This window comes from Lactuca sativa, chromosome 5 (genome assembly GCF_002870075.4).
Source record: "Lactuca sativa cultivar Salinas chromosome 5, Lsat_Salinas_v11, whole genome shotgun sequence".
Taxonomy (NCBI): domain Eukaryota; kingdom Viridiplantae; phylum Streptophyta; class Magnoliopsida; order Asterales; family Asteraceae; genus Lactuca; species Lactuca sativa.
Window position 1 is genome coordinate 330530490 of NC_056627.2, and position 25633 is coordinate 330556122.

Consider the following 25633-nt stretch of genomic DNA (forward strand, 5'->3'; position numbering starts at 1 on the left):
ATTTTATTTTCTGGTGCCTTCTATTTTGGTGGACAGCATGCATTTCTCTACTGATCCTTTTGTTGAAGATATGAATGTGCTTTTATTTTTCTCTTTTTATTTTCTGAAAAACTTATTGATCCTTTACTTTTGCAGGATGCTTCCAATGGTAATGGATAAGGCAAGGGTATTAAAGATATATATATATATATATATATATATATATATATATATATATATATATATTGTCCAGAAGAGTGTTTCACTAGCAACAATGTCACTTGTTTTAAAGGTGTCATTCTTCTTATTCAGTTAGTTCTTTTTTTTTGAATCCTTCAAATTCTGATGAGAACGATATCCATACTAGCTTGAAATCTGTCTTATATTACTAGCAAAGTTCATTGTTAAACATTTTCTGTTTTGTTCATGTGTGATTGATTGTGTTATTTTTTAATTTTTCAGATAAGAAACTCTGAATACTCTGGTTTGAATAATGCAAGTGAATCCCTTAAACATGCCATGCAACTTGTTATTGGGATCTGCATCAATTGAGAAGCTTCTGTCCAAAAGGTAGCTATTTGCCTTTAATCGTCTGATAAGTGCTAATATTATTAGACTTATAAAAACAAAAGCTATTAATATATTTATTTAACTGTACAAGTTTTATCCATTTATAATCACAGCTATGGTTTTAACTATTGTATCAACACAGGGGCATCAACATAATCTTTTATCTCCCTTGTTGAAGCACTGAAGATGAGTGATGCAAGAGTATTATTGTCAGCTCTTCACAATGTCATTCACATTTTATTCAAGGTCATTGATCTTGCTCCTAATTGCTGCCTAGAATCCACCTGAGTCGCTTGTTGACTGTTTTAACTGGTAAGTTATTGGTGACATGGGGTCTATGCATTTGACAATTCTATGACCTTTATTATATTTACCTTTGATGACGTGTCAAATACATGCCATGCCATGTAACCTCACCAAAACTTACCGGTTGGTTGGTTAAACGGGGAATAGAATGTCACCAAAACTCTATGATTCTTGGATGGAACAGGTGACACAGCATCATGTTCTGTTCTGAACTTGTTAACTAATAATTAAATATTCTCATCTTATTACATCATTTTTAACTCCTTAATTTATATTAATTTCCCAGGTGTCTATGCTATTTATATTTAATGACTGGTTTTCCACTTTTCACAGTGGAATTTGACAGGGTTTCTTTTTGCCAGTTTGATTCAACCATTTGTTTCCCAATTTCACATTTACTTGAGGTATTTTTGGTTTTAATTTAACTGAATTTTACTAGAGCTGTGAAGTGCCTACGTTTCACCAAACTTACACTTTTATTGGGCTTGTGACCTATTTTTTTATTTATTAGATTAGGGATTCTGTTATGGAATACTATAATTGTAGGTTGTTTGTGCCTTTTTAATTTTCATGAACACAAACTAATGTTTTACTCTTTTTACAGGATGTTGCCACCTGAAACCATGGTGGGCCAACCTCATCTGGAAACCAACATCTCCAAAGGTTAATTTCTTGAAACCAATTACATCAATATTTATCCAAATATATAGAAAGCAATTTTGATAAGACCTGTTAGTTTTATATTCAAGAAAAAAGATTGCACTATTGCATTGTGTTTTCAGTTTTCCCCTTTGTTAAAGTTATGCTTCCAGAACTCTTATTTATTGCAACATTTTAATTTAGTTTAAAAAAGTTTACCCATTACATTGATTATGTTTTGTGGTATGTGTTTGTAGAAGCTGTCATCACATGTTTTATTTTTATTGGAAAGACAGAGAAGAAGTTTTCTTGAAACCGGATCCTCTCACCCCAAATATCAACTTATACGCCCCAACCCCTCTGAAGCGAACACTTGAAATATTCTTTCGTTTGATCTCAGCAAACCAAATGTCCAGAATCTTGAAGCAAAGCAGAGACATAACGATTGATTTTCATCCACTTTTTTCTTCGATATCTCTGCTTTCACCCAAATCGACGCTTCTCACAGGCGATGGCCATAGTGGACAGAGGGTTTGTTTTTTCCAGTCTGATTCCACTATCTGTTCCTCAATTTTACAAGCGTGAGGTATTTTTGAACCCTGTTGGTTTTAATTTAACATCTACTTGAGGTGTGAAGTTGTTATGTTTCATTAAACTTGCAGTTTTATTGGGTTTGACCTGTTTTTTTTTATTAGATCAGGAAGACAGAGAAGAAATTTTGGTTATATTTACTGCTGCTGTTATTCTTTTTCAGCAAGATGCCAAGGAGTTGGTTCACGTTATGGTTAGTTTCAGATTATTTCCTTATTCTAATTTTCTATTTCATTCTTCTTTTTGAAGATTATAAAGTTTTGTGTAACATAAATTGTACAAAAAAAATTATAGAGATGTTGGCTGAATTGTCGAGAAGAGAGGGAGATGCAAACATAAAACCTGATCCAGATATCGATGTCTTCATGAAGGTAGCAAAAGATTGAATTTTTTTTTTTTTTGAATCTTTCATGATAGAAATTTAAAATCTTTATTGTTTTTCATTCAGGCTGCTGCTACTGAAGGTTAAGAAGGTAGCGTACTCACAGATTATACTCTCAAGCTATTGGGATTTGGAACATCTCATCTCTTTTGAAGGACAGGGTTAGGAAAATTAAAGGAAACCCTGATTTCTGTTGCTTCATCTCTCAACAAAATACTATAAATCAAGGTGAATTACCACATATATAATATACCAGATTTGTTGTGTATAGATGTTTTTTTTTTGAGAGTATTTCACTATCTGTTTTGCTGATGCGTTTTATTTTGGTGGATAACATGCTGCATGCTGCTCCACTTCATTTCCCTGCATCATCTCAAGAAAAAACTGTAAATCAAGGTGAACTACCACATATTATATACCAGGTTTGTTGTCTATATATGTTTTTGTTTTTAGAGTATTCACTATCTGATTTGCTGATGCTTTTTAGATATTGTTCAAGAATCTTGATTTGGACATGAAGGCAGTTACTCCATTTCCCTGCTGTTCCTTTGGTTGAAGATATGAATATGTTTTTTATTTTTCTCTTTTGATTGCAACTGCCAACTAGATAATTAAAAACTGTTTGCTGAAAAACTTATTGATCCTTTACTTTTGCAGGGTGCTTCCAATGGTAATGGATAAGGCAAGGGTATTAAAGATATATAGTTTCTACTATAAATATTGTCCAGAAGAGTGTTTCAAGCAACAATGGCACTTGTTTTAAAGGTGTCATTCTCATTCAGTTCTATTTTTTTTTTAATCCTCCAAAAAATTCTGATGAGAAGTATATCCATACTAGCTTGAAATCTGTCTTATATTACTAGCAAGGTTCATTGTTAAACATTTTCTGTTTTGTTCATGTGTGATTGATTGTGTATTTTTTTTTTTTTCATTTTTCAGATAATTATGAATACCATGGTTTGAATAATGCAAGTGAATCCCTTAAACATGCCATGCAACGTGCTATTGGGATGTGCATCAATTGAGAAGCTTCTGTCCAAAAGGTAGTTATTTGCTTATAATCGTCTGATAAGTGCTAATATTAGTAGACTTCTAAAAACAAAAGCTGTGAATATATTTATTTAACTGTACAAGTTTTTCCATTTATAATCACATCTATGGTTTTAACTATTATATGATATGATGCACAGGGGCAACAATTTAATCTTTTATCTCTCTTGTTGAAGCACTGAAGATGAGTGATACAAGAGTATTGTTGTCTGCTCTTCACAATGTCATTTAGATTTTATCCAATTGCTAGAATCCACCTGAGTCGCTTGTTGACCGGTTTAACTGGTAAGTTATTGGCGACAAGGTGTCTAGTTGGTATGCATTTGATGACGTGTCAATTACATGCCATGTCACCTCACCAAAACTTACCGGTGGTTAAATTGGGAATAGAACATTTTTTCAGTGGAACCAAAACTCTATGATTCTTGGATGGAACAGGTGACACAGCATCCTGTTCTGCTCTGTTCTAAACCTGTTTCCTAATAATTAATTATTCTCATCTTATTACATCATTTTTAACTCCTTAATTTATCAATCTAATCATTATTAATTTCATTCTTGTAAAACCAGGTGTCTATGCCATTTAATGACTGGTTTTCCACTTTTCACAGCGGAAGTGGACAGATGGTTTCTCTTTGCCAGTTTTATTCCACCATTTGTTTCTCAATTTCAGAATCTTGAGGTATTTTTGAATCCTTTTGGTTTTAATCTGTTAACCAAATTACTAGAGGTGGGAAGTTCCTTTGTTGCATTAAACTTACACTTTTATTGGGCTTGTGACCTATTTTTTTATTTATTAGATTAGGGATTCTGTTATGGAATACTATAATTGTAGGTTGTTTCTGCCTTTTCAATTTTCATGAACGCAAACTAATATTTTACTCTTTTTACAGGATGTTGCCACCTGAAACCATTGTGGGCCCCTTTAAACCTAACCTCATTTGGAAACCAACATCTCCAAAGGTTAATTTCTTGAAACCAATTACATCAATATTTATCCAAATATATAGAAAGCAATTTTGATAAGACCTGTTAGTTTTATATTCAAGAAAAAAGATTGCACTATTGCATTGTGTTTTCAGTTTTTCCCTTGTTAAAGTTATGCTTCCAGAACTCTTATTTATTGCAACATTTTAATTTAATTTAAAAAACTTTACCCATTATATTGATTATGTATGGCTTATGAGTTATGTTTTGTGGTATGTGTTTGTAGGAGCTGTCATCACATGTTATGGGAAAGACAGAAGAAAATTTCTTTTACCAAATAATATTCATATTTAGTCCAAGGTATGTCATCTCCTACTGCTGTTATTCTTTTTCAATTTCAAATTTTTCATTGACATTATAAGATACAATTGTGTGATACTCCAGAAATAGGAAAGTACTTTCATTTCATAATTCATACTCCAGGTATGTTCCACCACTAAACCACTCTATATTTTGCTGTGTGTCATAAATTCAGTCATGTCCTGCTTCTCTTTGTCTTTTACAATTAGCATTGTGCTTTAATTTTACTTTGAAAAAACTTCCCATTAACTCATTGTGCATTCAAAAACATCCATTTTGCATTGAGTTTTCATAAATCCTCCTATTTTTAGCATCCTACTTTCACTTTTCTTTATCTAACATCAATGAAACATCAGACTTCTCTTTTTCTCATCTATGCATTTTACTTTGAAACAACTTCCCTTTAAAGCATTCTACTTTCAATAAAAATCATCCATTTTGCATTGAATTTTCAAAAATCATCCCATTTTTATTTAGTGTTCTACTTTTACTTTTCTTTCTATAACACCACTGAAACATCAAACTTTACTTTTCTCATCTATGCATTTTACTTTTTAAAAAATTTCCAATTAAAGCATTCTGTTGTCCACCAAATTCTACTTTCAAAATCATCCCTTTTTTTAGCATTGTACTTTAACTTTTCTTTTTGTAACATCATTAAAACATCAAATTCTCTTTTCTCATCTATGCATTTTACTTTCAAAAAATTCCAAATAAAGCATTTTACTTTCAAAAATTTCTATTTTACATTGAATTTAAAAAAATCATCACATTTTTAACATTGTACTTTACCTTTTTCTTTGTGTAACATCATTGAAACATCACTCTTATTTTTTTTTTCTCATCTATGCATTTACATTGAAAAAACTTGCAATTCAAGCATTCTTTTTTTAAAAACTTCCATTTTACATTGAATTTTCAAAAACCATTCTATTTTTAGCATTGTAGTTTAACTTTTCTTTCTGTAACATAATTAAAACATCAAACTTCTTTTTTCTCATCTATGTGTTTTCCTTTGAAAAAAATTAGACATAAAGCATTCTACTTTCAAAAGCTTCCCATTTTACATTCAACTTTCAAAAATCATCCCATTTTAGGATTGTACTTTAACTTTCTTTTCTATAACATCATTGAAACATCAAACCTTTTTTTTTCTCATCTATGTATTTTACTTTGAAAAATCTTACAGTTAAAACATTCTACTTTCAAAAACTTTCCATTTTACATTGAGTTTTTTAAAATAATCACATTTTTAGCATTGTACTTTTTCTTAATGTAACATCATCGAAACATCAAACTTCTCATTTCTCATCTATGCATTTTACTTTGAAAAAAGTTTCAATCAAAGCATTATATTTTCAAAATTTTCCATTTTACATTCAATTTTCTAAAATCACCCATTTTTAGCATTGTACTTTAGCTTTTTCTCATCTATGCATATACGTTGAAAAAAACTTATAATTAAAGCATTGTACTTTCAAAAATTTCCATTTCACATTCATTTTTCATGAATCATCCAATTTTTATCATTTTACTTTAACTTTTCCTTATGTAACATCTTTGAAACAACAAACTTCTCATTTCTCATCTATGCATTTTAATTTGGAAAAACTTACAATCAAAGTATTTTATTTTCAAAAACATTCATTTGACACCCGATTTTCAAAAATATCTCGTTTTAAGCATTGTACCTAAACTTTTTCTCATGTATGCATTTTACTTTGAAAAAACATTACAATTAAAGCAATCTACTATAAAAAACTTTCATTTAACATTCAATTCTCAAAAATTATCCATTTTTATCATTATATTTTAACTCTTTCTTTATGTAACATCTTTGAAACATGAAATTTCTCATTTCTCATCTATGCAAAGCAGAGAAATGAGAAATTTCATCCCCTTTTTGAGAATTGAACGTCCAGAATCTTGAAGCAAAGCAGAGAAATAACGAGTGATTTTCATCCCTTTTTTTCTTCGACATGTCTGCTTTCACCCAAATCGACGCCTCTCACAGGCGATGGTCATAGTAGACGTAGGGTTAGTCTGAGTCCACTATTTGTTTCCCAGTTTCACAATCTTGATGTATTTTTGAACCTTGTTGGTTTTATTTTGTTATGTGGGAATGCAACAGGTTCTTCTAAGTTCCGAGCTCATACAGATAGGTTCTGAAGAGCGTTTATTGCTAATTACAGAGGTATATTTTGTTTTTTTTCATCTTCTTGACTTAGGTGGGATATATGATATCAACCACCTAATCCTTGGACTATGGGGATTCTTGGATTAGTTGCTGAAATTCATGCAATGCCAAATCTCAGTTCTTATGTTTTCAATTGAAGTATGTTTGAATCTATGTATGTGTAGCACATGTACTATTGTGATTTTGTACATATTCCCATGTTGGTTTTCCCTTTTAGATATTGTTCAAGAATCTTGATTTGGACATGAAGGACAGGGTTAGGAAAATTGAAGGAAACCCTGATTTCTGTTGCTTCATCTCAACAAAATACTGTAAATCAAGGTGAATTACCACATATATTATATACCAGATTTGTTGTGGTTTTGTTTTTAGAGTATTCAAGCTATTTCACTATTTTATTTTCTGGTGCCTTCTATTTTGGTGGACAGCATGCATTTCTCTACTGATCCTTTTGTTGAAGATATGAATGTGCTTTTATTTTTCTCTTTTTATTTTCTGAAAAACTTATTGATCCTTTACTTTTGCAGGATGCTTCCAATGGTAATGGATAAGGCAAGGGTATTAAAGATATATATATATATATATATATATATATATATATATATATATATATATATATATATTGTCCAGAAGAGTGTTTCACTAGCAACAATGTCACTTGTTTTAAAGGTGTCATTCTTCTTATTCAGTTAGTTCTTTTTTTTTGAATCCTTCAAATTCTGATGAGAACGATATCCATACTAGCTTGAAATCTGTCTTATATTACTAGCAAAGTTCATTGTTAAACATTTTCTGTTTTGTTCATGTGTGATTGATTGTGTTATTTTTTAATTTTTCAGATAAGAAACTCTGAATACTCTGGTTTGAATAATGCAAGTGAATCCCTTAAACATGCCATGCAACTTGTTATTGGGATCTGCATCAATTGAGAAGCTTCTGTCCAAAAGGTAGCTATTTGCCTTTAATCGTCTGATAAGTGCTAATATTATTAGACTTATAAAAACAAAAGCTATTAATATATTTATTTAACTGTACAAGTTTTATCCATTTATAATCACAGCTATGGTTTTAACTATTGTATCAACACAGGGGCATCAACATAATCTTTTATCTCCCTTGTTGAAGCACTGAAGATGAGTGATGCAAGAGTATTATTGTCAGCTCTTCACAATGTCATTCACATTTTATTCAAGGTCATTGATCTTGCTCCTAATTGCTGCCTAGAATCCACCTGAGTCGCTTGTTGACTGTTTTAACTGGTAAGTTATTGGTGACATGGGGTCTATGCATTTGACAATTCTATGACCTTTATTATATTTACCTTTGATGACGTGTCAAATACATGCCATGCCATGTAACCTCACCAAAACTTACCGGTTGGTTGGTTAAACGGGGAATAGAATGTCACCAAAACTCTATGATTCTTGGATGGAACAGGTGACACAGCATCATGTTCTGTTCTGAACTTGTTAACTAATAATTAAATATTCTCATCTTATTACATCATTTTTAACTCCTTAATTTATATTAATTTCCCAGGTGTCTATGCTATTTATATTTAATGACTGGTTTTCCACTTTTCACAGTGGAATTTGACAGGGTTTCTTTTTGCCAGTTTGATTCAACCATTTGTTTCCCAATTTCACATTTACTTGAGGTATTTTTGGTTTTAATTTAACTGAATTTTACTAGAGCTGTGAAGTGCCTACGTTTCACCAAACTTACACTTTTATTGGGCTTGTGACCTATTTTTTTATTTATTAGATTAGGGATTCTGTTATGGAATACTATAATTGTAGGTTGTTTGTGCCTTTTTAATTTTCATGAACACAAACTAATGTTTTACTCTTTTTACAGGATGTTGCCACCTGAAACCATGGTGGGCCAACCTCATCTGGAAACCAACATCTCCAAAGGTTAATTTCTTGAAACCAATTACATCAATATTTATCCAAATATATAGAAAGCAATTTTGATAAGACCTGTTAGTTTTATATTCAAGAAAAAAGATTGCACTATTGCATTGTGTTTTCAGTTTTCCCCTTTGTTAAAGTTATGCTTCCAGAACTCTTATTTATTGCAACATTTTAATTTAGTTTAAAAAAGTTTACCCATTACATTGATTATGTTTTGTGGTATGTGTTTGTAGAAGCTGTCATCACATGTTTTATTTTTATTGGAAAGACAGAGAAGAAGTTTTCTTGAAACCGGATCCTCTCACCCCAAATATCAACTTATACGCCCCAACCCCTCTGAAGCGAACACTTGAAATATTCTTTCGTTTGATCTCAGCAAACCAAATGTCCAGAATCTTGAAGCAAAGCAGAGACATAACGATTGATTTTCATCCACTTTTTTCTTCGATATCTCTGCTTTCACCCAAATCGACGCTTCTCACAGGCGATGGCCATAGTGGACAGAGGGTTTGTTTTTTCCAGTCTGATTCCACTATCTGTTCCTCAATTTTACAAGCGTGAGGTATTTTTGAACCCTGTTGGTTTTAATTTAACATCTACTTGAGGTGTGAAGTTGTTATGTTTCATTAAACTTGCAGTTTTATTGGGTTTGACCTGTTTTTTATTATTAGATCAGGAAGACAGAGAAGAAATTTTGGTTATATTTACTGCTGCTGTTATTCTTTTTCAGCAAGATGCCAAGAAGTTGGTTCACGTTATGGTTAGTTTCAGATTATTTCCTTATTCTAATTTTCTATTTCATTCTTCTTTTTGAAGATTATAAAGTTTTGTGTAACATAAATTGTACAAAAAAAATTATAGAGATGTTGGCTGAATTGTCGAGAAGAGAGGGAGATGCAAACATAAAACCTGATCCAGATATCGATGTCTTCATGAAGGTAGCAAAAGATTGAATTTTTTTTTTTTTTGAATCTTTCATGATAGAAATTTAAAATCTTTATTGTTTTTCATTCAGGCTGCTGCTACTGAAGGTTAAGAAGGTAGCGTACTCACAGATTATACTCTCAAGCTATTGGGATTTGGAACATCTCATCTCTTTTGAAGGACAGGGTTAGGAAAATTAAAGGAAACCCTGATTTCTGTTGCTTCATCTCTCAACAAAATACTATAAATCAAGGTGAATTACCACATATATAATATACCAGATTTGTTGTGTATAGATGTTTTTTTTTTGAGAGTATTTCACTATCTGTTTTGCTGATGCGTTTTATTTTGGTGGATAACATGCTGCATGCTGCTCCACTTCATTTCCCTGCATCATCTCAAGAAAAAACTGTAAATCAAGGTGAACTACCACATATTATATACCAGGTTTGTTGTCTATATATGTTTTTGTTTTTAGAGTATTCACTATCTGATTTGCTGATGCTTTTTAGATATTGTTCAAGAATCTTGATTTGGACATGAAGGCAGTTACTCCATTTCCCTGCTGTTCCTTTGGTTGAAGATATGAATATGTTTTTTATTTTTCTCTTTTGATTGCAACTGCCAACTAGATAATTAAAAACTGTTTGCTGAAAAACTTATTGATCCTTTACTTTTGCAGGGTGCTTCCAATGGTAATGGATAAGGCAAGGGTATTAAAGATATATAGTTTCTACTATAAATATTGTCCAGAAGAGTGTTTCAAGCAACAATGGCACTTGTTTTAAAGGTGTCATTCTCATTCAGTTCTATTTTTTTTTTAATCCTCCAAAAAATTCTGATGAGAAGTATATCCATACTAGCTTGAAATCTGTCTTATATTACTAGCAAGGTTCATTGTTAAACATTTTCTGTTTTGTTCATGTGTGATTGATTGTGTATTTTTTTTTTTTTCATTTTTCAGATAATTATGAATACCATGGTTTGAATAATGCAAGTGAATCCCTTAAACATGCCATGCAACGTGCTATTGGGATGTGCATCAATTGAGAAGCTTCTGTCCAAAAGGTAGTTATTTGCTTATAATCGTCTGATAAGTGCTAATATTAGTAGACTTCTAAAAACAAAAGCTGTGAATATATTTATTTAACTGTACAAGTTTTTCCATTTATAATCACATCTATGGTTTTAACTATTATATGATATGATGCACAGGGGCAACAATTTAATCTTTTATCTCTCTTGTTGAAGCACTGAAGATGAGTGATACAAGAGTATTGTTGTCTGCTCTTCACAATGTCATTTAGATTTTATCCAATTGCTAGAATCCACCTGAGTCGCTTGTTGACCGGTTTAACTGGTAAGTTATTGGCGACAAGGTGTCTAGTTGGTATGCATTTGATGACGTGTCAATTACATGCCATGTCACCTCACCAAAACTTACCGGTGGTTAAATTGGGAATAGAACATTTTTTCAGTGGAACCAAAACTCTATGATTCTTGGATGGAACAGGTGACACAGCATCCTGTTCTGCTCTGTTCTAAACCTGTTTCCTAATAATTAATTATTCTCATCTTATTACATCATTTTTAACTCCTTAATTTATCAATCTAATCATTATTAATTTCATTCTTGTAAAACCAGGTGTCTATGCCATTTAATGACTGGTTTTCCACTTTTCACAGCGGAAGTGGACAGATGGTTTCTCTTTGCCAGTTTTATTCCACCATTTGTTTCTCAATTTCAGAATCTTGAGGTATTTTTGAATCCTTTTGGTTTTAATCTGTTAACCAAATTACTAGAGGTGGGAAGTTCCTTTGTTGCATTAAACTTACACTTTTATTGGGCTTGTGACCTGTTTTTTTTTTTATTAGATTAGGGATTCTGTTATGGAATACTATAATTGTAGGTTGTTTGTGCCTTTTTAATTTTCATGAACACAAACTAATGTTTTACTCTTTTTACAGGATGTTGCCACCTGAAACCATGGTGGGCCCCTTCAAACCCAACCTCATCTGGAAACCAACATCTCCAAAGGTTAATTTCCTGAAACCAATTATATCAATATTTATCCAAATATATAGAAAGCAATTTTGATAAGACTTGTTAGTTTTATATTCAAGAAAAAAGATTGCACTATTGCATTGTGTTTTCAGTTTTTCCCTTATTAAAGTTATGCTTTCAGAACTCTTATTTATTACAGCATTTTAATTTAGAAAAGTTTACCCATTACATTGATTATGTATGGCTTTTGACTTATGTTTTGTGGTATGTGTTTGTATGAGCTGTCATCACATGTTATGGGAAAGACAGAAGAAATTTTCTTTTACGAATTATATTCATATCAAGTCCAAGGTATGTCATTTCCTGATGCTGTTATTCTTTTTCAATTTCAATTTTCTTTTACCAGTTCTGTGATACTAAACATGTGTATATTTCCACTTTCATAGTGGGGATCCAGAAATAGCAAATTGCTTTCATTTCATACTCCAGGTATGTTTTACCACTAAACCACTCTATATTTTGTTGTGTGTCATAAATTCAGTGTTGGGTATGTCATGTTCATGTTCATGTCCTGCTCCTCTTATTCTTTTACAATTAGCATGGTGCTTTAATTTTATTTTGAAAAAACTTCCCATTAAATCATTGTACATTCAAAAAACATCCGTTTTGCATTGAATGTTCATCAATGCATTTTATTTTTGAAAAAAAAATCCGATTAAAGCATTCCAAAACTTCCATTTTACGTTGATTTTTCAAAAATCATTCCATTTTCAGCATTGCACTTTCACTTTTTCTTTGTTTAACATCATTGAAACTTCACTTTTTTCATCTATGCATTTTATTTTGAAAAAAAAAATCCAGTTATAGCATAATCATCCCATTTTTGTAAAACCAGGTGTCTATGCCATTTAATGACTGGTTTTCCACTTTTCACAGCGGAAGTGGACAGATGGTTTCTCTTTGCCAGTTTTATTCCACCATTTGTTTCTCAATTTCAGAATCTTGAGGTATTTTTGAATCCTTTTGGTTTTAATCTGTTAACCAAATTACTAGAGGTGGGAAGTTCCTTTGTTGCATTAAACTTACACTTTTATTGGGCTTGTGACCTGTTTTTTTTTTTATTAGATTAGGGATTCTGTTATGGAATACTATAATTGTAGGTTGTTTGTGCCTTTTTAATTTTCATGAACACAAACTAATGTTTTACTCTTTTTACAGGATGTTGCCACCTGAAACCATGGTGGGCCCCTTCAAACCCAACCTCATCTGGAAACCAACATCTCCAAAGGTTAATTTCCTGAAACCAATTATATCAATATTTATCCAAATATATAGAAAGCAATTTTGATAAGACTTGTTAGTTTTATATTCAAGAAAAAAGATTGCACTATTGCATTGTGTTTTCAGTTTTTCCCTTATTAAAGTTATGCTTTCAGAACTCTTATTTATTACAGCATTTTAATTTAGAAAAGTTTACCCATTACATTGATTATGTATGGCTTTTGACTTATGTTTTGTGGTATGTGTTTGTATGAGCTGTCATCACATGTTATGGGAAAGACAGAAGAAATTTTCTTTTACGAATTATATTCATATCAAGTCCAAGGTATGTCATTTCCTGATGCTGTTATTCTTTTTCAATTTCAATTTTCTTTTACCAGTTCTGTGATACTAAACATGTGTATATTTCCACTTTCATAGTGGGGATCCAGAAATAGCAAATTGCTTTCATTTCATACTCCAGGTATGTTTTACCACTAAACCACTCTATATTTTGTTGTGTGTCATAAATTCAGTGTTGGGTATGTCATGTTCATGTTCATGTCCTGCTCCTCTTATTCTTTTACAATTAGCATGGTGCTTTAATTTTATTTTGAAAAAACTTCCCATTAAATCATTGTACATTCAAAAAACATCCGTTTTGCATTGAATGTTCATCAATGCATTTTATTTTTGAAAAAAAAATCCGATTAAAGCATTCCAAAACTTCCATTTTACGTTGATTTTTCAAAAATCATTCCATTTTCAGCATTGCACTTTCACTTTTTCTTTGTTTAACATCATTGAAACTTCACTTTTTTCATCTATGCATTTTATTTTGAAAAAAAAAATCCAGTTATAGCATAATCATCCCATTTTTGTAAAACCAGGTGTCTATGCCATTTAATGACTGGTTTTCCACTTTTCACAGCGGAAGTGGACAGATGGTTTCTCTTTGCCAGTTTTATTCCACCATTTGTTTCTCAATTTCAGAATCTTGAGGTATTTTTGAATCCTTTTGGTTTTAATCTGTTAACCAAATTACTAGAGGTGGGAAGTTCCTTTGTTGCATTAAACTTACACTTTTATTGGGCTTGTGACCTGTTTTTTTTTTTATTAGATTAGGGATTCTGTTATGGAATACTATAATTGTAGGTTGTTTGTGCCTTTTTAATTTTCATGAACACAAACTAATGTTTTACTCTTTTTACAGGATGTTGCCACCTGAAACCATGGTGGGCCCCTTCAAACCCAACCTCATCTGGAAACCAACATCTCCAAAGGTTAATTTCCTGAAACCAATTATATCAATATTTATCCAAATATATAGAAAGCAATTTTGATAAGACTTGTTAGTTTTATATTCAAGAAAAAAGATTGCACTATTGCATTGTGTTTTCAGTTTTTCCCTTATTAAAGTTATGCTTTCAGAACTCTTATTTATTACAGCATTTTAATTTAGAAAAGTTTACCCATTACATTGATTATGTATGGCTTTTGACTTATGTTTTGTGGTATGTGTTTGTATGAGCTGTCATCACATGTTATGGGAAAGACAGAAGAAATTTTCTTTTACGAATTATATTCATATCAAGTCCAAGGTATGTCATTTCCTGATGCTGTTATTCTTTTTCAATTTCAATTTTCTTTTACCAGTTCTGTGATACTAAACATGTGTATATTTCCACTTTCATAGTGGGGATCCAGAAATAGCAAATTGCTTTCATTTCATACTCCAGGTATGTTTTACCACTAAACCACTCTATATTTTGTTGTGTGTCATAAATTCAGTGTTGGGTATGTCATGTTCATGTTCATGTCCTGCTCCTCTTATTCTTTTACAATTAGCATGGTGCTTTAATTTTATTTTGAAAAAACTTCCCATTAAATCATTGTACATTCAAAAAACATCCGTTTTGCATTGAATGTTCATCAATGCATTTTATTTTTGAAAAAAAAATCCGATTAAAGCATTCCAAAACTTCCATTTTACGTTGATTTTTCAAAAATCATTCCATTTTCAGCATTGCACTTTCACTTTTTCTTTGTTTAACATCATTGAAACTTCACTTTTTTCATCTATGCATTTTATTTTGAAAAAAAAAATCCAGTTATAGCATAATCATCCCATTTTTAGCATTGTACTTAAACTTTTCTTTTTGTAACATCATTAAAATATCAAACTTCACTTTTCTTATCTATGCATTTTACATTGAAAAAAATTGCAATTCAAGCTTTTTATTTTCAAAATCTTTCATTTTACATTGTATTTTCAAAAACCATTCTATCTTTAGCATTGTACTAGAACTTTTCTATCTGTAACATAATTAAAACATCATTCTTATTTTTTTCTCATCTATGCATTTTACTTTGAAAAAACTTGCAATTCAAGCATTTTACTTTCAAAAACATCCATTTTACAATGAATTTTCAATAACCATCCTATTTTTAGCATTGGACTTTCACTTTTTTTTTTTCTGTAACATCATTGAAGCATCAGACTTCTCTTTTACTCATCGATGCATTTCACTTTAAAAATCTTCTAATTAAAGCATTCTACATTCATTAAAGTCCATTTTATGTTGACTTTTCAAAATATCATCCCATTTTTAGCATTGTACTTTAACTTTTCTTTCTATAACATCATTGAAACATCACAGTTTTTATTAATCTATGCATTTTACCTTGAAAAAAACTTCCAATTAAAGAATCCTACTCTAAAAACATGCATTTTACATGAATTCAAAAATCAGCCCATTTTTAGCATTGTACTTATCTTACGCCCAGCTAGCCTGCTGCTTCTTTCTTCTTTTCCCTTTTTGAAACAAGGCGTCACTTAACTTCTCCTCTTCCGCCTTCTTTTTTTTTCTTGAAATCGAAGCCTCTCACCCCAAATATCAACTTATACGCTCCAACCCCACTGAAGAGAACTCTTGAAATATTCTTTGGTTTGATCTCAGCTAATCGAACGTCCAGAATCTTGAAGCAAAGCAGAGAAATAACGAGTGATTTTCATCCCCTTTTTTCTTCGACATGTCTGCTTTCACCCAAATCGACGCCTCTCACAGGCGATGGTCATAGTGGACGTAGGGTTAGTCTGAGTCCACTATTTGTTTCCCAGTTTCACAATCTTGATGTATTTTTGAACCTTGTTGGTTTTATTTTGTTATGTGGGAATGCAACAGGTTCTTCTAAGTTCCGAGCTCATACAGATAGGTTCTGAAGAGCGTTTATTGCTAATTACAGAGGTATATTTTGTTTCTTTTCATCTTCTTGACTTAGGTGGGATATATGATATCAACCACCTAATCCTTGGACTATGGGGATTCTTGGATTAGTTGCTGAAATTCATGCAATGCCAAATCTCAGTTCTTATGTTTTCAATTGAAGTATGTTTGAATCTATGTATGTGTAGCACATGTACTATTGTGATTTTGTACATATTCCCATGTTGGTTTTCCCTTTTAGATATTGTTCAAGAATCTTGATTTGGACATGAAGGACAGGGTTAGGAAAATTGAAGGAAACCCTGATTTCTGTTGCTTCATCTCAACAAAATACTGTAAATCAAGGTGAATTACCACATATATTATATACCAGATTTGTTGTGGTTTTGTTTTTAGAGTATTCAAGCTATTTCACTATTTTATTTTCTGGTGCCTTCTATTTTGGTGGACAGCATGCATTTCTCTACTGATCCTTTTGTTGAAGATATGAATGTGCTTTTATTTTTCTCTTTTTATTTTCTGAAAAACTTATTGATCCTTTACTTTTGCAGGATGCTTCCAATGGTAATGGATAAGGCAAGGGTATTAAAGATATATATATATATATATATATATATATATATATATATATATATATATTGTCCAGAAGAGTGTTTCACTAGCAACAATGTCACTTGTTTTAAAGGTGTCATTCTTCTTATTCAGTTAGTTCTTTTTTTTTGAATCCTTCAAATTCTGATGAGAACGATATCCATACTAGCTTGAAATCTGTCTTATATTACTAGCAAAGTTCATTGTTAAACATTTTCTGTTTTGTTCATGTGTGATTGATTGTGTTATTTTTTAATTTTTCAGATAAGAAACTCTGAATACTCTGGTTTGAATAATGCAAGTGAATCCCTTAAACATGCCATGCAACTTGTTATTGGGATCTGCATCAATTGAGAAGCTTCTGTCCAAAAGGTAGCTATTTGCCTTTAATCGTCTGATAAGTGCTAATATTATTAGACTTATAAAAACAAAAGCTATTAATATATTTATTTAACTGTACAAGTTTTATCCATTTATAATCACAGCTATGGTTTTAACTATTGTATCAACACAGGGGCATCAACATAATCTTTTATCTCCCTTGTTGAAGCACTGAAGATGAGTGATGCAAGAGTATTATTGTCAGCTCTTCACAATGTCATTCACATTTTATTCAAGGTCATTGATCTTGCTCCTAATTGCTGCCTAGAATCCACCTGAGTCGCTTGTTGACTGTTTTAACTGGTAAGTTATTGGTGACATGGGGTCTATGCATTTGACAATTCTATGACCTTTATTATATTTACCTTTGATGACGTGTCAAATACATGCCATGCCATGTAACCTCACCAAAACTTACCGGTTGGTTGGTTAAACGGGGAATAGAATGTCACCAAAACTCTATGATTCTTGGATGGAACAGGTGACACAGCATCATGTTCTGTTCTGAACTTGTTAACTAATAATTAAATATTCTCATCTTATTACATCATTTTTAACTCCTTAATTTATATTAATTTCCCAGGTGTCTATGCTATTTATATTTAATGACTGGTTTTCCACTTTTCACAGTGGAATTTGACAGGGTTTCTTTTTGCCAGTTTGATTCAACCATTTGTTTCCCAATTTCACATTTACTTGAGGTATTTTTGGTTTTAATTTAACTGAATTTTACTAGAGCTGTGAAGTGCCTACGTTTCATTAAACTTACACTTTTATTGGGCTTGTGACCTATTTTTTTTTTTTTTTTATTAGATTAGGGATTCTGTTATGGAATACTATAATTGTAGGTTGTTTGTGCCTTTTTAATTTTCATGAACACAAACTAATGTTTTACTCTTTTTACAGGATGTTGCCACCTGAAACCATGGTGGGCCAACCTCATCTGGAAACCAACATCTCCAAAGGTTAATTTCTTGAAACCAATTACATCAATATTTATCCAAATATATAGAAAGCAATTTTGATAAGACCTGTTAGTTTTATATTCAAGAAAAAAGATTGCACTATTGCATTGTGTTTTCAGTTTTCCCCTTTGTTAAAGTTATGCTTCCAGAACTCTTATTTATTGCAACATTTTAATTTAGTTTAAAAAAGTTTACCCATTACATTGATTATGTTTTGTGGTATGTGTTTGTAGAAGCTGTCATCACATGTTTTATTTTTATTGGAAAGACAGAGAAGAAGTTTTCTTGAAACCGGATCCTCTCACCCCAAATATCAACTTATACGCCCCAACCCCTCTGAAGCGAACACTTGAAATATTCTTTCGTTTGATCTCAGCAAACCAAATGTCCAGAATCTTGAAGCAAAGCAGAGACATAACGATTGATTTTCATCCACTTTTTTCTTCGATATCTCTGCTTTCACCCAAATCGACGCTTCTCACAGGCGATGGCCATAGTGGACAGAGGGTTTGTTTTTTCCAGTCTGATTCCACTATCTGTTCCTCAATTTTACAAGCGTGAGGTATTTTTGAACCCTGTTGGTTTTAATTTAACATCTACTTGAGGTGTGAAGTTGTTATGTTTCATTAAACTTGCAGTTTTATTGGGTTTGACCTGTTTTTTATTATTAGATCAGGAAGACAGAGAAGAAATTTTGGTTATATTTACTGCTGCTGTTATTCTTTTTCAGCAAGATGCCAAGAAGTTGGTTCACGTTATGGTTAGTTTCAGATTATTTCCTTATTCTAATTTTCTATTTCATTCTTCTTTTTGAAGATTATAAAGTTTTGTGTAACATAAATTGTACAAAAAAAATTATAGAGATGTTGGCTGAATTGTCGAGAAGAGAGGGAGATGCAAACATAAAACCTGATCCAGATATCGATGTCTTCATGAAGGTAGCAAAAGATTGAATTTTTTTTTTTTTTGAATCTTTCATGATAGAAATTTAAAATCTTTATTGTTTTTCATTCAGGCTGCTGCTACTGAAGGTTAAGAAGGTAGCGTACTCACAGATTATACTCTCAAGCTATTGGGATTTGGAACATCTCATCTCTTTTGAAGGACAGGGTTAGGAAAATTAAAGGAAACCCTGATTTCTGTTGCTTCATCTCTCAACAAAATACTATAAATCAAGGTGAATTACCACATATATAATATACCAGATTTGTTGTGTATAGATGTTTTTTTTTTGAGAGTATTTCACTATCTGTTTTGCTGATGCGTTTTATTTTGGTGGATAACATGCTGCATGCTGCTCCACTTCATTTCCCTGCATCATCTCAAGAAAAAACTGTAAATCAAGGTGAACTACCACATATTATATACCAGGTTTGTTGTCTATATATGTTTTTGTTTTTAGAGTATTCACTATCTGATTTGCTGATGCTTTTTAGATATTGTTCAAGAATCTTGATTTGGACATGAAGGCAGTTACTCCATTTCCCTACTGTTCCTTTGGTTGAAGATATGAATATGTTTTTTATTTTTCTCTTTTGATTGCAACTGCCAACTAGATAATTAAAAACTGTTTGCTGAAAAACTTATTGATCCTTTACTTTTGCAGGGTGCTTCCAATGGTAATGGATAAGGCAAGGGTATTAAAGATATATAGTTTCTACTATAAATATTGTCCAGAAGAGTGTTTCAAGCAACAATGGCACTTGTTTTAAAGGTGTCATTCTCATTCAGTTCTATTTTTTTTTTAATCCTCCAAAAAATTCTGATGAGAAGTATATCCATACTAGCTTGAAATCTGTCTTATATTACTAGCAAGGTTCATTGTTAAACATTTTCTGTTTTGTTCATGTGTGATTGATTGTGTATTTTTTTTTTTTTCATTTTTCAGATAATTAAGAAACTCTGAATACCATGGTTTGAATAATGCAAGTGAATCCCTTAAACATGCCATGCAACGTGCTATTGGGATGTGCATCAATGGAGAAGATTCTGTCCAAAAGGTAGCTATTTATTTGCTTATAATCGTCTGATAAGTGCTAATATTATTAGACTTCCAAAAACAAAAGCTGTGAATATTTTTATTTAACTGTACAAGTTTTTCCATTTATAATCACATCTATGGTTTTAACTATTATATGATATGATGCACAGGGGCAACAATTTAATCTTTTATCTCTCTTGTTGAAGCACTGAAGATGAGTGATACAAGAGTATTGTTGTCTGCTCTTCACAATGTCATTTAGATTTTATCCAATTGCTAGAATCCACCTGAGTCGCTTGTTGACCGGTTTAACTGGTAAGTTATTGGCGACAAGGTGTCTAGTTGGTATGCATTTGATGACGTGTCAATTACATGCCATGTCACCTCACCAAAACTTACCGGTGGTTAAATTGGGAATAGAACATTTTTTCAGTGGAACCAAAACTCTATGATTCTTGGATGGAACAGGTGACACAGCATCCTGTTCTGCTCTGTTCTAAACCTGTTTCCTAATAATTAATTATTCTCATCTTATTACATCATTTTTAACTCCTTAATTTATCAATCTAATCATTATTAATTTCATTCTTGTAAAACCAGGTGTCTATGCCATTTAATGACTGGTTTTCCACTTTTCACAGCGGAAGTGGACAGATGGTTTCTCTTTGCCAGTTTTATTCCACCATTTGTTTCTCAATTTCAGAATCTTGAGGTATTTTTGAATCCTTTTGGTTTTAATCTGTTAACCAAATTACTAGAGGTGGGAAGTTCCTTTGTTGCATTAAACTTACACTTTTATTGGGCTTGTGACCTATTTTTTTATTTATTAGATTAGGGATTCTGTTATGGAATACTATAATTGTAGGTTGTTTCTGCCTTTTCAATTTTCATGAACGCAAACTAATATTTTACTCTTTTTACAGGATGTTGCCACCTGAAACCATTGTGGGCCCCTTTAAACCTAACCTCATTTGGAAACCAACATCTCCAAAGGTTAATTTCTTGAAACCAATTACATCAATATTTATCCAAATATATAGAAAGCAATTTTGATAAGACCTGTTAGTTTTATATTCAAGAAAAAAGATTGCACTATTGCATTGTGTTTTCAGTTTTTCCCTTGTTAAAGTTATGCTTCCAGAACTCTTATTTATTGCAACATTTTAATTTAATTTAAAAAACTTTACCCATTATATTGATTATGTATGGCTTATGAGTTATGTTTTGTGGTATGTGTTTGTAGGAGCTGTCATCACATGTTATGGGAAAGACAGAAGAAAATTTCTTTTACCAAATAATATTCATATTTAGTCCAAGGTATGTCATCTCCTACTGCTGTTATTCTTTTTCAATTTCAAATTTTTCATTGACATTATAAGATACAATTGTGTGATACTCCAGAAATAGGAAAGTACTTTCATTTCATAATTCATACTCCAGGTATGTTCCACCACTAAACCACTCTATATTTTGCTGTGTGTCATAAATTCAGTCATGTCCTGCTTCTCTTTGTCTTTTACAATTAGCATTGTGCTTTAATTTTACTTTGAAAAAACTTCCCATTAACTCATTGTGCATTCAAAAACATCCATTTTGCATTGAGTTTTCATAAATCCTCCTATTTTTAGCATCCTACTTTCACTTTTCTTTATCTAACATCAATGAAACATCAGACTTCTCTTTTTCTCATCTATGCATTTTACTTTGAAACAACTTCCCTTTAAAGCATTCTACTTTCAATAAAAATCATCCATTTTGCATTGAATTTTCAAAAATCATCCCATTTTTATTTAGTGTTCTACTTTTACTTTTCTTTCTATAACACCACTGAAACATCAAACTTTACTTTTCTCATCTATGCATTTTACTTTTTAAAAAATTTCCAATTAAAGCATTCTGTTGTCCACCAAATTCTACTTTCAAAATCATCCCTTTTTTTAGCATTGTACTTTAACTTTTCTTTTTGTAACATCATTAAAACATCAAATTCTCTTTTCTCATCTATGCATTTTACTTTCAAAAAATTCCAAATAAAGCATTTTACTTTCAAAAATTTCTATTTTACATTGAATTTAAAAAAATCATCACATTTTTAACATTGTACTTTACCTTTTTCTTTGTGTAACATCATTGAAACATCACTCTTATTTTTTTTTTCTCATCTATGCATTTACATTGAAAAAACTTGCAATTCAAGCATTCTTTTTTTAAAAACTTCCATTTTACATTGAATTTTCAAAAACCATTCTATTTTTAGCATTGTAGTTTAACTTTTCTTTCTGTAACATAATTAAAACATCAAACTTCTTTTTTCTCATCTATGTGTTTTCCTTTGAAAAAAATTAGACATAAAGCATTCTACTTTCAAAAGCTTCCCATTTTACATTCAACTTTCAAAAATCATCCCATTTTAGGATTGTACTTTAACTTTCTTTTCTATAACATCATTGAAACATCAAACCTTTTTTTTTCTCATCTATGTATTTTACTTTGAAAAATCTTACAGTTAAAACATTCTACTTTCAAAAACTTTCCATTTTACATTGAGTTTTTTAAAATAATCACATTTTTAGCATTGTACTTTTTCTTAATGTAACATCATCGAAACATCAAACTTCTCATTTCTCATCTATGCATTTTACTTTGAAAAAAGTTTCAATCAAAATTTTCAAAATTTTCCATTTTACATTCAATTTTCTAAAATCACCCATTTTTAGCATTGTACTTTAGCTTTTTCTCATCTATGCATATACGTTGAAAAAAACTTATAATTAAAGCATTGTACTTTCAAAAATTTCCATTTCACATTCATTTTTCATGAATCATCCAATTTTTATCATTTTACTTTAACTTTTCCTTATGTAACATCTTTGAAACAACAAACTTCTCATTTCTCATCTATGCATTTTAATTTGGAAAAACTTACAATCAAAGTATTTTATTTTCAAAAACATTCATTTGACACCCGATTTTCAAAAATATCTCGTTTTAAGCATTGTACCTAAACTTTTTCTCATGTATGCATTTTACTTTGAAAAAACATTACAATTAAAGCAATCTACTATAAAAAACTTTCATTTAACATTCAATTCTCAAAAATTATCCATTTTTATCATTATATTTTAACTCTTTCTTTATGTAACATCTTTGAAACATGAAATTTCTCATTTCTCATCTATGCAAAGCAGAGAAATGAGAAATTTCATCCCCTTTTTGAGAATTGAACGTCCAGAATCTTGAAGCAAAGCAGAGAAATAACGAGTGATTTTCATCCCTTTTTTTCTTCGACATGTCTGCTTTCACCCAAATCGACGCCTCTCACAGGCGATGGTCATAGTAGACGTAGGGTTAGTCTGAGTCCACTATTTGTTTCCCAGTTTCACAATCTTGATGTATTTTTGAACCTTGTTGGTTTTATTTTGTTATGTGGGAATGCAACAGGTTCTTCTAAGTTCCGAGCTCATACAGATAGGTTCTGAAGAGCGTTTATTGCTAATTACAGAGGTATATTTTGTTTTTTTTCATCTTCTTGACTTAGGTGGGATATATGATATCAACCACCTAATCCTTGGACTATGGGGATTCTTGGATTAGTTGCTGAAATTCATGCAATGCCAAATCTCAGTTCTTATGTTTTCAATTGAAGTATGTTTGAATCTATGTATGTGTAGCACATGTACTATTGTGATTTTGTACATATTCCCATGTTGGTTTTCCCTTTTAGATATTGTTCAAGAATCTTGATTTGGACATGAAGGACAGGGTTAGGAAAATTGAAGGAAACCCTGATTTCTGTTGCTTCATCTCAACAAAATACTGTAAATCAAGGTGAATTACCACATATATTATATACCAGATTTGTTGTGGTTTTGTTTTTAGAGTATTCAAGCTATTTCACTATTTTATTTTCTGGTGCCTTCTATTTTGGTGGACAGCATGCATTTCTCTACTGATCCTTTTGTTGAAGATATGAATGTGCTTTTATTTTTCTCTTTTTATTTTCTGAAAAACTTATTGATCCTTTACTTTTGCAGGATGCTTCCAATGGTAATGGATAAGGCAAGGGTATTAAAGATATATATATATATATATATATATATATATATATATATATATATATATATATTGTCCAGAAGAGTGTTTCACTAGCAACAATGTCACTTGTTTTAAAGGTGTCATTCTTCTTATTCAGTTAGTTCTTTTTTTTTGAATCCTTCAAATTCTGATGAGAACGATATCCATACTAGCTTGAAATCTGTCTTATATTACTAGCAAAGTTCATTGTTAAACATTTTCTGTTTTGTTCATGTGTGATTGATTGTGTTATTTTTTAATTTTTCAGATAAGAAACTCTGAATACTCTGGTTTGAATAATGCAAGTGAATCCCTTAAACATGCCATGCAACTTGTTATTGGGATCTGCATCAATTGAGAAGCTTCTGTCCAAAAGGTAGCTATTTGCCTTTAATCGTCTGATAAGTGCTAATATTATTAGACTTATAAAAACAAAAGCTATTAATATATTTATTTAACTGTACAAGTTTTATCCATTTATAATCACAGCTATGGTTTTAACTATTGTATCAACACAGGGGCATCAACATAATCTTTTATCTCCCTTGTTGAAGCACTGAAGATGAGTGATGCAAGAGTATTATTGTCAGCTCTTCACAATGTCATTCACATTTTATTCAAGGTCATTGATCTTGCTCCTAATTGCTGCCTAGAATCCACCTGAGTCGCTTGTTGACTGTTTTAACTGGTAAGTTATTGGTGACATGGGGTCTATGCATTTGACAATTCTATGACCTTTATTATATTTACCTTTGATGACGTGTCAAATACATGCCATGCCATGTAACCTCACCAAAACTTACCGGTTGGTTGGTTAAACGGGGAATAGAATGTCACCAAAACTCTATGATTCTTGGATGGAACAGGTGACACAGCATCATGTTCTGTTCTGAACTTGTTAACTAATAATTAAATATTCTCATCTTATTACATCATTTTTAACTCCTTAATTTATATTAATTTCCCAGGTGTCTATGCTATTTATATTTAATGACTGGTTTTCCACTTTTCACAGTGGAATTTGACAGGGTTTCTTTTTGCCAGTTTGATTCAACCATTTGTTTCCCAATTTCACATTTACTTGAGGTATTTTTGGTTTTAATTTAACTGAATTTTACTAGAGCTGTGAAGTGCCTACGTTTCACCAAACTTACACTTTTATTGGGCTTGTGACCTATTTTTTTATTTATTAGATTAGGGATTCTGTTATGGAATACTATAATTGTAGGTTGTTTGTGCCTTTTTAATTTTCATGAACACAAACTAATGTTTTACTCTTTTTACAGGATGTTGCCACCTGAAACCATG

At 31.2% G+C, this 25633-nt stretch overlaps 1 protein-coding gene, 3 long non-coding RNA genes and 1 other non-coding gene across 86 annotated transcripts in view; all 5 read left to right on the forward strand.

Annotated features, from left to right (window-relative positions):
- LOC122198153 (uncharacterized) overlaps positions 1-1448 on the forward strand; it is a 30440-nt gene extending 28992 nt beyond the window's left edge. For 35 of the 47 annotated variants that reach the window (XR_008223517.1, XR_008223518.1, XR_008223492.1 and 32 more), the window contains 3 exons: positions 136-271; positions 442-549; positions 692-1448. This is a non-coding gene — a transcript (uncharacterized LOC122198153). The remainder of the gene's footprint in view (positions 1-135; positions 272-441; positions 550-691) is intronic. The other 12 variants (XR_008223528.1, XR_008223534.1, XR_008223533.1 and 9 more) reach the window with 3 other exon arrangements.
- Positions 1449-1469: 21 nt separating this feature from the next.
- Positions 1470-8848, forward strand: LOC128125979 (uncharacterized). Of its 14 annotated transcripts, none has more exons than XR_008223551.1 (13): positions 1525-2080; positions 2190-2278; positions 2380-2456; positions 2534-2695; positions 2846-3232; positions 3407-3510; positions 3658-4480; positions 4731-6841; positions 6936-6998; positions 7219-7322; positions 7529-7670; positions 7841-7948; positions 8091-8848. It is a non-coding gene; the product is annotated as an uncharacterized LOC128125979 (long non-coding RNA). The 14 variants fall into 14 exon arrangements; XR_008223557.1 differs by having other exon boundaries at positions 4731-4804; positions 4889-4927; positions 6683-7322; XR_008223548.1 differs by adding an exon at positions 1470-1518 and having other exon boundaries at positions 1752-2080; positions 4731-7322; positions 8091-8846.
- A 20-nt stretch (positions 8849-8868) lies between these two features.
- On the forward strand, positions 8869-18079 carry LOC128125977 (uncharacterized). 15 transcript variants are annotated; one of them, XR_008223483.1, is made up of 16 exons: positions 8869-8917; positions 9151-9479; positions 9589-9677; positions 9779-9855; positions 9933-10094; positions 10245-10631; positions 10806-10909; positions 11057-12197; positions 12293-13452; positions 13548-14707; positions 14803-14845; positions 16067-16354; positions 16575-16678; positions 16885-17018; positions 17189-17296; positions 17439-18075. XR_008223483.1 is itself a non-coding variant. In XM_052763649.1 (10 exons), exons 3-9 carry the CDS (start codon positions 14597-14599, stop codon positions 17200-17202), a joined length of 600 nt encoding a protein of 199 aa, XP_052619609.1. In that variant the 5' UTR covers positions 10917-12197; positions 12293-13452; positions 13548-14596; the 3' UTR covers positions 17203-17296; positions 17439-18073. The 15 variants fall into 15 exon arrangements, 1 of the variants encoding a protein (XP_052619609.1); XR_008223480.1 differs by lacking the exon at positions 8869-8917 and having other exon boundaries at positions 8924-9479; positions 13548-14108; positions 14320-14707; positions 17439-18078; XR_008223486.1 differs by lacking the exon at positions 8869-8917 and having other exon boundaries at positions 8924-9479; positions 13548-13590; positions 14038-14707; positions 17439-18078.
- A 125-nt stretch (positions 18080-18204) lies between these two features.
- LOC128125981 (uncharacterized) lies at positions 18205-19447 on the forward strand. The gene is made up of 5 exons (XR_008223581.1): positions 18205-18270; positions 18504-18832; positions 18942-19030; positions 19132-19208; positions 19286-19447. It is a non-coding gene; the product is annotated as an uncharacterized LOC128125981 (long non-coding RNA).
- Positions 19448-19746: 299 nt separating this feature from the next.
- Positions 19747-25601, forward strand: LOC111920589 (uncharacterized). 9 transcript variants are annotated; one of them, XR_008223577.1, is made up of 9 exons: positions 19747-19984; positions 20159-20270; positions 20422-21244; positions 21495-23598; positions 23693-23755; positions 23976-24079; positions 24286-24423; positions 24594-24701; positions 24844-25600. It is a non-coding gene; the product is annotated as an uncharacterized LOC111920589 (long non-coding RNA). The 9 variants fall into 9 exon arrangements; XR_008223579.1 differs by having other exon boundaries at positions 21495-24079; positions 24844-24947; positions 25341-25601; XR_008223576.1 differs by having other exon boundaries at positions 23693-24079; positions 24844-25601.
- The last annotated feature ends 32 nt before the right edge of the window (positions 25602-25633 follow it).